We start from the raw sequence: 15257 nt of genomic DNA, 5'->3' as shown, positions 1-15257 counted from the left end.
TTCTTAGCGATACAGTATTCTCCCTTTCAGCTCCTTTTTTTTTTTTTGAAAAAACATGTTTTGAACCAGACTCTGCTCTGTGCCTGCTTGCACAGAGCAGGGTCAGGATACCAACAGGATATGAGTCAGGGTGTGCAATTTAGGAACTAGGAACTAACTTCTGCCTCTCCTTGTCAGTATCCTCTGTACGTTTACCAGCTCTGGGTCAGGACATTCCTGGAGGTTTTTTTTGGGGGGTGGTGGAGCCTGGGGAAGGTGGGGTTTGGGGAAGGGAGGGACCTCAGAGAAATATAATACCATGAGAGTCCACCTTCCAAAGCAGCCATTTTCTCCAGGGGAATTGATCGCTGTCATAAGAACATAAGAAAAGTCCGGCAGTCTGTTCCCACAGTGGCCAACCAGGTGCCTCTAGGAAGCCCACAAACAAGACGACTGCAGCAGCACCATCCCGCCTGTGTTCCACAGCACCTAAGATAATGCGCATGCTCCTCTGACCCTGGAGATAATAGCTATTCATCATAAGAACATAAGAAAAGCCCTGCAGGGTCAGACCAAGGCCCATCAAGTCCAGCAGTCTGTTCACACAGTGGCCAACCAGGTTCTTCTAGGAAGCCCACGAGCAAGACAACTGCAGCAGCATTCTGCCTGTGTACCACAGCACCTCATATAATAGCCATGCTCCTCTGGAGACTAGTTGTAATTCCAGGAGATCTCCAGCCACCACCTGGAGATTGGCAGCCCTAGTCTTCTGACTTGTTGATGTTGAAAACGGGCTGCTGGTCTCCAGGTCTCTTTTGGTCCGGCCTGGCAGGGCTTCTCTTCCGTTCTTGCTTACTAGCTTCTTCCTGCTGGGAGCCAGCGTGGTGTAGTGGTTAAGAGTGGTGGTTTGGAGCAGTGGACTCGGACCTGGAGAACTGGGTTTGATTCCCCACTCCTCCACATGAGCAGCGGAGGCTAATCTGGTGAAGTGGATTTGTTTCTCCGCTCCTTCACATGAAGCCAGCAGGGTGACCTTGGGCTAGTCATAGTTCTCTCCGAACTCTTTCAGCCCCATCTACCTCACAGGGTGTCTGTTGTGGGGAGGGGAAGGGAAGGTTATTGTAAGCTGGTTTGATTCTGCCTTAAGTGGTAGGGAAAGTTGGCATAAAAAAGCCAACTCTTCTTCTATCTGCTCTTTGCTAGCACTGCTTTGTCTTTCATTTCCTCCTGGAGTCGTTGGGGACTGAGCACACTTTCGGGCAGCCCTAGAACGGCATCGGCCATGTCTCCAAAGAAGAGGAAGCGGAAACTTGAAAATAAAGTGGAGGACGACGAAGCTGAATCTCCCGGCTTGACAAACGATGCAGGGATCCTGGTGGAAGCATCGCCTGCGGAGGAGACGAGGGAAGGGGGTGCCGGGCGTGGTGGAATTGGGGCCCTGGCAGAGGCTGTGAAGCAAAGCCGGACCAGAACGGCGGCTTCTGTTGCAGAGTTCAAGTATAACAAGAAACGGGTCCGCTTGGTGTCGCAGGAGCCCGAGCTCAAGGAAGGGGGTCTGGGCATCCTGTACTGGATGTCCCGGGATCAGCGAGTGCAAGGTGAGAAGAGAACCAGGGCGCAGGGAGCAATCTGTGCTGGGTCACGTCCCCCTTATGTGGGGTGTGCTGCACTATATTTTCGCTGCTCCTGACTGGATGGAGGGAAGTCTGGGCAGCGACTCATGCTGAGTCAGCGTGGTGTAGTGGTAAAGAGCGGTGGTTTGGAGCGGTGGACTCTGACCTGGAAAACTGGGTTTGATTCCCCACTCCTCCACATGAGCGGTGGAGGCTAATCTGGTGAACTGGATTTGTTTCCCCACTCCTACACATGAAGCCAGCTGGGTGACCTTAGGCTAGTCATAGCTCTGATAGAGCTCTCTCAGCCCCACCTACCTCACAGGGTATCTGTGGTGGGGTGGGGAAGGGAAGGTGATTGTAAGCCAGTTTGAGTCTCCCTTAAGTGGTAGAGAAAGTTGGCATACAAAAACCATCTCTTCTTCTTGAGATGCAACAGGCACCCTCTTCTGTGTGTTGGTAATTCTTCTGACAAACTCATGGAGGGGTAGGGGAAGGGAGCATCTTCCCATGGATAGGCATCCTGCTTTGTCCAAGGGCATTGGCAGATTGTGTGCACCTGATTACTGAACGTTTAGCAGGAGTATCTTGGCATTTGGCACGCCGTGGTTACAACCAGCGGCCACCGACTGTGGAATGTTGGCTTTGCTTTTTTGTGTCCATTTCTCTTCCAGATAACTGGGCCCTTCTCTACGCCCAGCGCCTGGCCTTGAAGCAGAAGCTCCCGCTGCACGTCTGCTTCTGCCTTGTGCCCAAGTTCCTGGATGCCACCATCCGTCATTTTGGTTTCATGCTCGGAGGTCTGAAGCAAGTGGCAGAGGTACGGGCATACAAGAACCCCTTGCAGAGGTGGGCAGGAAGTAGGGATAATTGGAATGACAGGGGGGCGCTGCCAATCAGCCCCTTTTTGTGTGTGCTTGATGTGTACTGGTGGTTCTGCAGGCTTTCCGCCTCTCGCGTGCCTGTGCCATCTTCACGCACGCCGATTGCAAAGACCCAATAGAATCATCAGCCCCTTTTAGAGGGTGTCTGTTGTCACTCTGCTTGATTTTCACAGACATGTGCATGTGAGTGTTGACACTTGCATATAAACCACAAGGTCTCCTTTTAGGGTAAGGATGATTCTTGTCTCCAGTTTTCAGTCAGAAAAAGAAGCGTGTCAGCAACCAGAAATTTGGAAAACACTGGAAAAAACAGCCTCAGAGGAGGCAGGACTTTATTCAGAGAAGGCAGGGGACTGTAGTGAAGTAAGAGACTCCAGCAGAAGTATTGCAGGTTCAGTTGTATTTACAGCTTCCATCTTCCAAACCGTATCCATGTGCCAAGACAAGCTGACTTAGAATCATAGAGTTGGAAGGGACCACTAGGGTCATCCAGTCCAACCCCCTGCACAATGCAGGAAATTCACAACTACCTCTCCCCCACACCCAGTGACCCCTACTCCATGCCCAGAAAATGGCAACAAAAAAACCCCTCCAGGATCTCTGGTCAATCTTGCCTGGAGGAAAATTGCTTCCTGACCCCAAAGTGGCGATTGGTATTTCCCTAGGCATGTCAGAAAGGGCCACAAGAGCCAACCACTGACGCAACCCTTCCTGCCCTCCCTCTCATGATCTGCTTAAGTTCACAGAATCAGCATTGCTGATGGATGGCCATCTAGCCTCTGCTTAAAAACCTCCACAGAAGGAGAGCTCACTACCTCCTGAGGAAGCCTGCTCCACTGAGGAACCGCTCTGTTAGGACGTTCTTCCTAATGTTTAGATTTCTCTGCCCCTTCTTAACAGAGATTCCTCTCTCCTCCTTGCCATCTTTCCAGGAGTGCCAGGAACTAAACATCCCCTTCCACCTGCTCACCGGCGTCGCCAAAGATGTGCTTCCCTCCTTTGTGACGAAGCACAGCGTTGGTGGGGTAGTGACGGATTTTGCTCCTCTCCGGGTTCCCATGCAGTGGGTGCAAGATGTCCGGGACAGACTGCCACCAAGCGTGCCTTTTGCTCAGGTAGGGGGACCCGGGAACTCTGACCGTGGCTAGGCTGGCGACCGGAATCGGTGCAGCAAGGTTGCAGCTGTAGGACCCTTTTTTCTTAGAAAATGGATCCCTGCTTTCACCACCTCTCATTTTTAATTGCTGCGTACGTATCATCTGACATGTCCACTCTTCACTTCGTGCATCTAAAGAATCCCTTAAGACCCCATGCCACTTTAATTGTGACCTGGAGAACTGGGTTTGATTCCCCACTCCTCCACATGAGCGGCGGAGGCTAATCTGGTGAACTGGATTTGTTTCCCCACTCCTACACACGAAGCCAGCAGGGTGGCCTTGGGCAAATTACAGCTCTCTTAGAGCTCTCTCAGCCCCACCTACCTCACAGGGTGTCTGTTGTGGGGAGGGGGAGGTGATTGTAAGCATTTTGAGTCTCCCTTAAGTGGTAGAGAAAGTTGGCATATAAAAATCAATTCCTCTTCTTCATCTGCACAGTTGGAGTGGATCATGTGGGAAAAATTGATTTTTGGGGTTCTGTGACAGTGTAGCACAATAGGTAGAGTAAGGTTTGGAACTGGGATCAAATCCTCCTCCTAGCTATGAAGCTGTCCTTGGGCAAATCACCATCTCTATGTGTGATCTATCTCTCAAGGTTAAAGGGCTTCTTAACTACCCTAACTCCAGCCACTAAACGTGTTCTACTTGGGTATTTTTCTTAAGTGGAAGTGTTAGCATGCACGGCAGGATTAGTTTAGTCTTCCTGACAATTTGATTAAAGCGTTCCTTGAGGACTCCCTGATTCTGTTCTGTCCAGCAGACTACCGTTGTACCATGTGGTGTATGGACTTAAAGCATCAGATTGGAATGTGAGAAACCCAGGATGAAATCCTCAGTTGGCTATGACCCTCATTGGGTGACCTTGGGCCAGTCAGTTGCTCTCATCTAGCCTACCTCACACCGTTGTTGTGAGGATATCATGGGGAAGGGGAGAACCATGTTATATCGCCCTGCGCTCTTTGGAGGAAAGATGGAACAGAAATATGCTAGATGGGTAGATAAATTAATGATGGAAATAAATGGTCGTTGGGGAGACGGGGACGGCAGTTGAATATCCTGGTCCCTTAGCAAGGGGTCAGAGTTATAACTCTTCAGGCATTCCATGGAAGGTCTTGGAATCTCTCTCCCATGCTGGAGAGCCAGCTTGATGTACTGGTTAAGAGCGGTGGTTTGGAGTGGTGGACTCTAATCTGGAGAACTGGGTTTGATTTCCCACTCCTCCACATGAGCGGCAGAGGCTAATCTGGTGAACTGCATTTTTTCCCCCACTCCTACATATGAAGCCAGCTGGGTAACCGTGGGCTAGTCACAATTCTGAACTCTCTCAGCCCCACCTATCTCACAGGGTGTCTGTTGTGTGGAGGGAAGGGAAGGCGATTGTAAGCCGGTTTGATTCTTCCTTAAGTGGTAGCGAAAGTCGGCATATAAAAAGCAACTCTCCTTCTTCCCCCCTTTGCTTTGGGTCTGCCTCCCCAGGTCGATGCGCACAATATCGTTCCATGCTGGGTTGCATCTGACAAACAGGAGTACGGAGCAAGGACGATTCGGCGGAAGATTCATGACCGACTGGCCGAGTTTCTTACCGAGTTCCCCCCCGTTATCAGGCACCCTTATTCCAGCACCATCCAGGCAGAGGTAAGAACCATCTGTAGGGGTGGGGTGTGTATGTTTATGTATGTTTTTTAAGGGGTTGCCATCAAGTTGGAGCTGACTTATGGCAACCCTTTGGGGATTTAAAGCCAAGAGACATTCAGAGGTGGTTTGCTATTGCCTGTCTCTGCATAACAACCCTGGACTCTCATCCAAGAGTCCAACTCTGGCCTCTCACCCTGGTCTCCCATCCAAGTACTAACCAGGGCTGACCCTGCTTAGCGCCACAATCTAACAAGATCAGGCTAGCCTGGGCCATCCGGGTCAGGGGAAAGCATCTAAATTGCTTTATGATATTTACTGCCAGAAGATGTCCATGCTGAATGCTTTTGTGCACATGAGAGGCTTAGAAATGTGTCACGCTGGCGCAAAAAGAGCGACAGACCTGTTACCTCTGGAGGAGAAGAATTATTTTTAATGGTTCCAGTCTGCCTACCAGCTCTGGACATGATCCCTCGTGTCCCAGGAGACTTCCTCGCTGAGGACTTCCCTCTTGCGCTGTTTTCCTCTTTTCCAGGCCATCGATTGGGATGCATGCTATGCCGGCCTGCAGGTCGACCGCTCGGTCAAGGAGGTGGGATGGGCGAAGCCGGGCACGGCCGCCGGCCTAGCGGTGCTGGAGGAGTTCATTGAGGAGCGGCTGAAGCGCTTTGGCACGGAAAGGAACGATCCGAACAAGCCGGCTTTGAGCAACCTCTCGCCCTGGTTCCACTTTGGTGAGTAGGCCGGAGGGAGCCCTCTGAAAGACGGCTGCAAGTCCCGCATTTGGCCCTTTGGGGGCCAGGGACAGGCTATGCCGGAGGTCCCCAACCTTTTTGATCCTGTGGAAACCTTTGGCACTCTGAGGCAGTGTGGTGGGCGCAGCCGCAAAATGGCCGCCGCAGCTTCCCTTCAGTCGCACAGGGAAAATCCTAGTCCTATGGGGGCAGCTGCTGCCAGAGCAACATCTTTAAAAAATCGTCACAGTCAATCAAATCACCAGTGGGCAGTCAGTGCCTTTGCTGGGCAGAAGCCGCACCTGGCCCCACCCTCTTTCTAAATAACAGCCAGCCTGTATGTAGTGGTTAAGAGCGGTGGAGTCTGATCTGGAGAACCGGGTTTGATTCCCCACTCCTCCACGTGAACGGTGGAGGATAATTTGGTGACCCGGGTTGGTTTCCCCACTCCTCCACGTGAAGCTAGCTGGGTGACCTTGGGATAGTCACAGCCCTCTCAGCCCCACCTACCTTCCAGGGCGTCTGTTGTGGGGAGGGGAAGGGAAGGTGACTGTAAGCCGGTTTGATTCTTCCTTAAGTGGTAGCGAAAGTCGGCATATAAAAACCTACTCTTCTCCTCCTCCTCTCCCCCCCACCCTCCTCTAAGTGCCAGCCCTTCAAATACTTAAGGAGAGCAATCATGTCCCCCGTCAACCTCCTCTTCTCCAGACTAAACATTCCCAAGTCCCTCAGCCTTTCCTCATAGGGCTTGGTCTCCAGGCCCCTGATCATCCTCAGAACCAGGATGTGAAGGGCTTTAAAGGGCAAAGCTAGCACCTTGCATGGAACCCAGAGGCAAATATACAACCACAGAAGCCAACACCAAATAGGCAGTAACTGCTCATGTTTGCATCTTGCAACAAACAAGCAGGTGCCAAACAACGGATATGTTTTTCAGTTGCTTTGCTGGGGTTTAGGGTCGGTGGCAGGAATGGGGCTGTGGTTGGAGTATCTGAGTAGGACTGAAGAGATTCATGTCCAAATTCCCACTCAGGCCAAATTCCCACTCAGGCGTGAAGCTCACTTGGATAGGCACTCTCAGCCTAACCAACCTAACAAGGTTGTTGTGAAAATAAAATAAAGAAAGAGAACTGTATCTCCAGCTCTCAGCTTCCTGGAGGAAAGGTGAGATGAAAACATGACAAGCAGAAAGATAGTTGGGTAGACAGGTAAAGGTAAAGGTCCCCTGTGCAAGCACCGGGACATTCCTGACCCGTGGGGTGACGTCACATCCCGACGTTTCCAAGGCAGACTTTGTTTACGGGGTGGTTTGCCAGTGCCTTCCCCAGTCATCCTCCCTTTACCCCCAGCAAGCTGGGTACTCATTTTACCTACCTCGGAAGGATGGAAGGCTGAGTCAACCTTGAGCCCGCTACCTGAAACCAACTTCCGTTGGGATCAAACTCAGGTCGTGAGCAGAGCTTGAATTGCAGTACTGCAGCTTACCACTCTGCTCCACGGGTCTCTTCAGGTGGGTAGATAAGTCTGTATAAAACATCTAGATTCGAGTCCAGAAGCACCTTAGAGACCAGCAAGATTTAGAGGGTATACGTTTTTGAAAGTCAATTCTCCTTTCATCAGATATCTGACAAAGGGAGTTGTGACTCTCAAAAGCTCATACCCTGAAAATCTTTTTCGCCTCTAAGATGCTCCTGGAATTTTCTCTAGCTCTTCACAATTATAGTTTCAGGAGGGTAGCTGTGTTAGTCTGCAGTAAGAACTAGATTTGTGTCCATTTGAGGGGTTTAAGCTTTCGAGACTCCAATGAAGAGTCTGGCAAAGGGAGCCTCGACTCTCAGAACCCTGAAAATCTTGATCATCTTCAAGGTGCTACTGAGTCTAGCCTCTTCTGCTGCAGACCGACACGGCTACCCTGTGAAACTATCTGTAAAATGTGTAGGCCGGAAGTATGTTGAAGAGATTGTCATTGATCTTGGAATTCATGATGGGTCAGAAAGACAGGGAGATTTATAGAGGCTTAAAGCTTTGGAGGGCAAAATCCTTGGCCAGTTTATTGGGTGTGTAAGGTTGGGCCCACCCAGGTGTTTCCGTGACGCCCGCAAAGCCTTTATGTGGTGGTACATACGGTGAATGCTCTCTGGCTTCTCCTGCAGGTCAGATTGCTGTCCAGAGAGCCATCTTGGAAGTGCGCAAACACCGCCACAGACACAAGGAGTCGGTGGACGCTTTCGTCGAGGAGGCCGTGGTGCGCAGGGAGTTGGCGGACAACTTCTGCTTCTACAACCAGAACTACGACCAGGTTGAAGGTGATGGGCCGGACCGCACTGCCTGCCGGACCTTTTGCCTGGCAGCTGTAGCATTGGGGCCTACTTCTCAGGGCTGGGAGGGCAAACGGAATAAGCGAATTCAGAGGATCATTCTCATTGGCACCCTCAGCATACTGTGGCGCTTTACAAAATACCAGATGCAAGAGGCCCCGAGAGGTTGGGAGGAGAGGCAACAGGAGGTGGTGGTGGTAGAAAGTGCCGTCAAATCAAAGCTGACTTGTGGTGATCCCATAGGGTTTTCAACAAGGCCAGAGACGTTCAGAGGTGGTTTGCCACTGCCGGCCTCTGCATAGCAACCTTGGTGATCGCCCATCCCAGTACTGTCCAGGGCTGATCCTGCTTAGCTTCCAAGAGCTGATGAGATTAGTCTAGCCTGGGCCATTCACCTCTGGGCAGCCGGTGGTAGAGAGAAGCCGTGGAGGCTTTGGTGCTTTGGTGAAGGGAACAGGACTGTGAACAGTACCATTGTGCGTGGTATGCGTTATCTGTTGATTGGTCTGTGAGTATAACAAGGGAATCTGCCCTCAACTGAGTAAGACGCTTGGTCAATCAAGGTCAGTACCATACTCAGACTGGCAGCCGCTCTCCAGGGTAAAAGTCTTTAGCATCATCTACTGCCTGCTTTTTGTTTTTTTAAACTGACTGGGCTGGGGATTGAACCTGGGACCTTCTGTATGCTCTACCACTGAGCCACAGCCCCTCCCATATGCCGTTTGTATTGGCCTATTCTTGCTGCTTAGTTTTTAATACTAACTTAATACCATTTTCTGTAGTGTGAAATATACCTCGTCTAATATACTGTGCTGTATTTCAGATTGCTGAAATCCTTGTACTAATACATTTCTTACTAGATGTCTCAGCCTATTGATTATACACCGTGCAAAATCCATCTGAGTCTCATTGAGAAAGGCAGACTATAAATAAAGTAAATAAATCAGAGAGCTTTGTGGGGGGAAGGGCGGCCACGGTGCAATCGTATGCAGAGTTACTGAATCAGTAGGACTCAGAGTGGAGCCGACCCTGCATAGGATTGCGCAGACAGGATCTGGCCAGGCATTTGCTGCACAGGCATTGTTGAAGTGAACAGTGGCCATTAACGCATGGGCCCTTTCTCCCTCTTTTCTCCCGGGAATGCAGCGAATTGAGGAGGTCCCACATGCGCGTTCAGTCCTTCCGCTTTCACTATATCCCCGGGAGAACCCATTCCTCTGTTATCGCGACTTAAATGGAAGTCGTGTAACGAAGGAAGGAGTCGGCCCATGCGTGCTCCTCTGGGTCGAGTCCCTGCTGGGAGACTTCCGGCCCGGCAGGGGCAGCTGCGGTGGCACCTTTTCGTCCCCCCCCACCTCGTGCCTCTCTCCCCCCTCCCCCCCTGGCTGGAAGCGGGTAGAGGTGAGGGGAAGCCGGCAGCAAGTGCAGGTTGCGGCGCCCGGGGAAAGGAGCCGCCGCAGCCTCCATTTGCCTTCGGCTTCCTCTCACTTCGACCCGGGGAAGGGGAGCGCAGAGCGGCGGTGACTCCTTTCCCCCACCGTCTCCTGCTCTTCTCCGGCCGGGGGGGGGAGGCAGGCGGCGGCGGTTTCACCAGCCCCCGCTGCCTCCACTCTTTGCCGGCTTCTGCTCTTCTTCAGGGGAGGGAGGCGAGCAGCTGCCCCCCCTCCACCAGTTTCCTCCCCCCTGCCTGGGAGCTCCTCCCCGCCTGGGAGCTCCTGTCTTTCTCTCCCCCCTTCCGCTTGGCAACCTCAGTAGGGGGGAGGCAAGCCTTCCCGACCATGTGTTCAATTTTTTGAGCGCGTGATCGAGAGGGGAGAGACAAAAAATTGGGGAGAGACAAAAAATTGCAAATCTTGCCATGCGTTAATGGCCAGGGTTCCTTGTGTGCAACTCCTATTCATTTCCTCAAGGCTTGTACAGAAGAGCTTCCTCCTGGCTTGTAGCCCCGTCTTAATTAGTATAGGTGAACATAGGGAATACACTCATTCATTTCCTTTGGTGGGTCAGGATGACCCCACAATCCCCAATCTTAAAGACAGAAACATTCATGGCTGCCTTTCACAGGTGCTCCCAACTGGGCCAAAACCACCCTGGCGCTCCATGCCAAAGACAAGAGGCCTCAACTGTACACGCTGAAGCAGCTGGAGGAAGGGAAGACGCACGAGCCTCTCTGGAACGCTGCACAGGTAGGCGAAATGCCAGCGGAGGCCATGCGCTGCCTTTGTGCTTAAGACCTTCAGTCAAAGGAGCCTGAAATAAAAGGACAGGCATGCGCTGCCTTTGGCAAAAATTACCCTCGTATGTGGGCGAAGCAGCTGGGAGTGATTTCTGGAGATTTGGAAACTTTTTGTGGATTGTCTGGTGGGGCAGGGAACAAGTGGCCAGAGGCAGCCATGGGGTGAATGGAGGTCCAACAAACCGAAGCTCGATCTGGACTAGATGGAGGTGCTGTTTGTCGACTAGGGAGTGAGGAGTCTGTCAGTGGCTACTAGCCATGGTGGCTTAGGGGAACCTCCCCATTCAGTGAATCTGAATCCCAGTGCCAGGAGGCAACATGAAGGGAAGCCCTTGGCCTCTGTGCCCTGTTGTTAGCCCTCCGGAGGAATTAGTGGGCCACTGTGTGAGACAGGATGCTGGACTAGATGGACCCTCCCTGGTCTGACCCAGCATGGTTGCATTACCAGTGAAAATAGTTGGTTTGCAGCTTGGAAGTTGGTATCTGAAATGAGTCTACAGGTGGAGGTATAGGTCTTTTCCTGTGGCACCAAGCGTCCAGTGGGTATGCCAGCTGTAATTTTTCCTTGAGATGCACTACCTGGGCACGGTTCCCTATGCTTTGAGCCCATCCAGACTGGATTACTGCAATGCAGTCTTCAGAGATGTTTGGACGTTTCAGCTGGTGCTTAGTGGAACGTCCCTCTTCCAAGGACCAGAGCTTGGAGAAGCTGTGGCCATCATGGCCAGCTTTTGAGCTTCCCAGAAGAACCTGACTGGCCACTTTTGGAACACAGCAAACTACCTTGTCTTGCAAAATTCTCTCTAGTTTGTTTGCTTCTCATCCCTTGAAGAGCCAGCGGGGTATAGTGGTTAAGAGTGGTGGTTTGGAGCGGTGGACTCTGATCTGGAGAACTGGGTTCGATTCCTCCACTCCTCCACATGAGCAGCGGATGCTAATCAGGTGAACTGGATTTGTTTCCCCACTCCTACACACAAAGCCAGCTGAGTGACCTTGGGCTAGTCATACTCTCTCAGCCCGACCTACCTCACAGGGTGTCTGTTGTGGGGAGAAGGGAAGGTGATTGTAAGCTGGTTTGATTCTGCCTTAAGTGGTAGAGAAAGTCAGCATATAAAAATCAACTCTTCTTGTTCTTCACCACTCAGCCACACCGTAATAACAGAGGGAGGAGGGAGATTTCTGCAATGAATTCCAAGTTAGAATCATAGAGGGACCACCAGGGTCATCTAGTCCAACCCCCTGCACCGTGCAGGAAATTCACAACTACCTCCCCCACATGCCCCCAGTGACCCCCTACTCCATGCCCAGTAGATGGCCAAGATGCCCTCCCTCTCATCATCTGTCTAAGGTCATAGAATCAGCATTGATGACAGATGGCCATCTGTGTGTGTGTGTGTGTTAAATGCTGTCAAGTTGTTTCCGACTCATGGCGACCCTATGAATCAATGTCCTCCAAAGTGTTCTGTCCTTAGCAGCCTTGCTCAGATCTTGCAAATTGAGGGCCATGGTTTCCTTTATAGAGTCAATCCATCTCTTGTTGGGTCTTCCTCTTTTCCTGTTGCCCTCAACTTTTCCTAGCATGACTGTCTTTTCCAGTGACTTGTTGTCCCATGATGTGACCAAAATACGATAGCCTCAGTTTAGCTTCTAGGGTCAGTTCAGGCTTGATTTGATCTAAAACCCACTGATTTGGTTTTTTGCAAATCTAGCCTCTGCTTAAAAACCTCCAGGAAAGGAACGCTTACCACCTCCCGAGGAAGCCTGTTCCACTGAGGAACCGCTCTGTTAGAAAATTCTTCCTAATGTCTAGACGGAACCTCTTTTGATTTAATTTCAACCCGTTGGTTCTGGTCCAACCTTCTGGGGCAACAGAAAACAACTCGGCACCCTCCTCTCTGTGACAGCCCTTCAAGTACTTTAAGATGGTTATCATATCCCCTCTCAGTTCTTCCGTAGCCTTTGATAGCAGCCACAGCTCTGTCTGACCTCAAGGATGCCGGATTTCCTCTTACAGTAACACCCCTTCCTCCCTCTTCTGCCTCAGCTCCAGATGGTTCACGAAGGGAAAATGCACGGGTTTTTACGGATGTACTGGGCCAAGAAGATCCTGGAGTGGACCAGCTCCCCCGAAGAGGCCTTGAAATTCAGCATTTACCTCAACGATCGCTATGAATTGGACGGCAGGGACCCCAACGGATATGTGGGTCAGTGCAAGAAGGTGGCACTTCGAGTGCTGCCGAAAGATCTCTTTGCTGGGATGGAATCTCAGCCTTTTGTAACTCCGCTCAGCAGAGGCAAAGACCTGTCCCTTGCCCTCCTGACTTAAGAAGGGAGGGAGGCAGTCCTTCTGATGAGCTTTGGAGCAGGCAACACCAATAAGATTTGGCTTGAGAGCCAGAAATCCCTGTGTTGGACAGCGTGGCAGTCTACATCGGGGTTCCTACAGTGGTGCCCCTGGGTGCCACGGTGCCCACAGATTCCTTTCCCGGTGCCCACCAAGTATTGTTAGGAGGGTGAGGCCATGTGGAGCTCTTGTCCAGCAGGGCTTCTGATTGGCTGCACAGATGGTAATGTTTTGGCTGCCACCAGTGTTTTATTCTCTGGAGAGCCAGCGTAGCATAGCGGTTAAGAGCGGTGGTTTGGAGCGAGGGACTATAAACTGGAGAACCGGGTTGGGCTCCCCGCTCTTCCACATGAGTGGCAGAGGCTAATCTGGTGAACTGGGTTGGTTTCCCCACTCCACACGAAGCCAGCTGGGTGACCTTGGCCTAGTCACATTCTCTCAGCCCCACCTATCTCACAGTATGTCTGTTGTGGGGAGGGGAGGGGGATTGTAAGCCGGTTTGTTTCTTCCTTCAGTGGTAGAGAAAGTCAGCCTGTAAAAACTAACTCTTCTCCTTCTGTCTCATTCTTGTTTTCCTGTGTATTTTTAAATTGCCCCTCTTATCTCCACCTCGTTGACTGTGTGGTTGAAATCAGGCCTCATCCTTAGGCTGAGGAGAGTTAGGCAAGATCCCCTTTAAGGTGTTTAAAGGGTGAAGCATTCCCCATTCCATCGAAGCTCCCCCCCCCCCCAGCTCTTTCTTTCCTCTGCACCCTCTCCTAGCATGGTTCAGCTGCTTCCATGTGAAGTCTGAGACCCCCGTTTGTTCTTCTTCTGCCCCCCTCAGGCTGCATGTGGTCCATCTGCGGGATCCATGACCAAGGGTGGGCCGAACGGGCCGTCTTCGGCAAGATCCGCTACATGAACTACGCCGGCTGCAAGAGGAAGTTTGACGTCCAACAGTTTGAGCGCAAGTACAGCCCCCAGCAGGTCTCCCGGAAGCCTCTGTAGGGGACGGCACATGGACGCTGCCAAGGCTTCGAAAAGGACTCCACTCCGGGGCCAAAAAAAAGCAGCTTTTCACCTCCTGGACTTTAGGAAGGATGCTCATTGCTGCTGCAGCAACGCGACAGTCTGCCTTTGCCCATGCGGCAGAGAGGGACACCCTTTCCCAAAGAGGAGCCGTCCTCCTCAGAGTTGCCGCACAGACAACAACCAGATTCTGCCCTGATGATTTCCTGGCCCATCCAAGGATATGTGTGGGGCTGCATCCCAATGGGGCAGTCCTGATTTGCTGTGTGGCAGGGGAATGCCCACAGAGAGGGGGGTATGCGCAGGGCTTGGGGCTTGCCTTCCACTGGTAGACTCAGCTATTTCTCCTGTACCCGTTTCCACCTTGCAAAATACGAAACGGCCTTAGCTTCTGGAAAGCCGCTGTGAGCCCCTGAAAGGGTTTCAGGGTGGCTCTGATTTAGGAGGGAGGGGAAGGAATCAGGTGAGTCAGAGGAGCCTTGTTACCTGGCCGGGTTCAGGCTCTACCAGGCCCCCCCTTTGGTTCAGTGCTTGCTTGGGTATAACGCAGTCCCATTTAGGTAGCCACCTGCTGTAGGGTCATGGGAACGGGGAAGCCTGCAGCCGGTAGCACTTGCCCACTTCTGGAGGGGCATGACCATTAAATGTATCCCCTTCCCACCCATCCCCTCCTCAGTTTGAGAAGCAGCTGACTGTTGGAACAGCTAGAGCCTGAAATGCATTTAAATCTTCCATGGGGGGGGGATCCTTCCACCATCTATGCCCATTTCTCCGCAGGGGTTAACCCTTCAGGTTTCTCCTCTTCGTTCTGTCACCTTTGCCTCTCTGTAGATGTTTGCTTGGAAAAGGGAGATGCGTTGGCCCACTTTGAATTTCTCCCTGGTAAACCAGGCTAGGAGGAATCTTAGATGCTGTGCCTCTTACGGACAGAGGGGCCAGGCTGGTGCTTTGGTTTGGGATCAAAGAAGCAGCTGCTTGTAAAGCTTATTTTTTAAAAATAAAATTGTGGCTTCCTGCCCTCTTAATTCCAAAGCAAAAGGAACAAGTGGATTGCATCTGTTAAAAGGTAACATGCTTTTTATTCTTTTCCTGAATTCATGGTTGGTAGAATCTTAATACCGTGGCAAGTAGCTGGCTAGTCAGTTGGTGGTGGAAGCGCAGGGCTGGGAGGGGCTGTCAAAGCATTGCTTAAGTAGGGCTTTTGGAGGGGAAAAACCCACAGTTGTGCATTCATTTGTTTGAAAGCTCTCCTGCCTTGAAAAATAAGACTTGGAGGGGGAGAGATTCATGAACTGTGGTAGTCATGTTAAAGGGCAGGGCAGAAACAAAATAAATAAACTGCAACACAA

At 51.5% G+C, this 15257-nt stretch overlaps 1 protein-coding gene across 1 annotated transcript; it reads left to right on the top strand.

The window, feature by feature from the left end:
- Positions 1-1261: 1261 nt before the first annotated feature.
- LOC130477821 (deoxyribodipyrimidine photo-lyase-like) lies at positions 1262-13887 on the top strand. The gene is made up of 9 exons (XM_056849895.1): positions 1262-1577; positions 2267-2412; positions 3409-3591; positions 5110-5268; positions 5801-5999; positions 8153-8305; positions 10382-10503; positions 12598-12757; positions 13724-13887. Exons 1-9 carry the CDS (start codon positions 1262-1264, stop codon positions 13885-13887), a joined length of 1602 nt encoding a protein of 533 aa, XP_056705873.1.
- Positions 13888-15257: the final 1370 nt, after the last annotated feature.

The sequence above is a fragment of the Euleptes europaea genome, chromosome 5, assembly GCF_029931775.1.
Source record: "Euleptes europaea isolate rEulEur1 chromosome 5, rEulEur1.hap1, whole genome shotgun sequence".
Taxonomy (NCBI): Eukaryota; Metazoa; Chordata; class Lepidosauria; order Squamata; family Sphaerodactylidae; genus Euleptes; species Euleptes europaea.
This window is presented reverse-complemented; position numbering and strand designations above follow the sequence as displayed.

Excerpts from the sequence above, each read along its gene's own strand:
- LOC130477821 (XM_056849895.1), top strand. The coding sequence starts at position 1,262 with ATGTCTCCAAAGAAGAGGAAGCGGAAACTTGAAAATAAAGTGGAGGAC. Across the intron at positions 8,306-10,381 it reads GAACTACGACCAGGTTGAAG|GTGCTCCCAACTGGGCCAAA; the intron begins GTGATGGGCCGG and ends TGCCTTTCACAG. Across the intron at positions 12,758-13,723 it reads GGACCCCAACGGATATGTGG|GCTGCATGTGGTCCATCTGC; the intron begins GTCAGTGCAAGA and ends TGCCCCCCTCAG.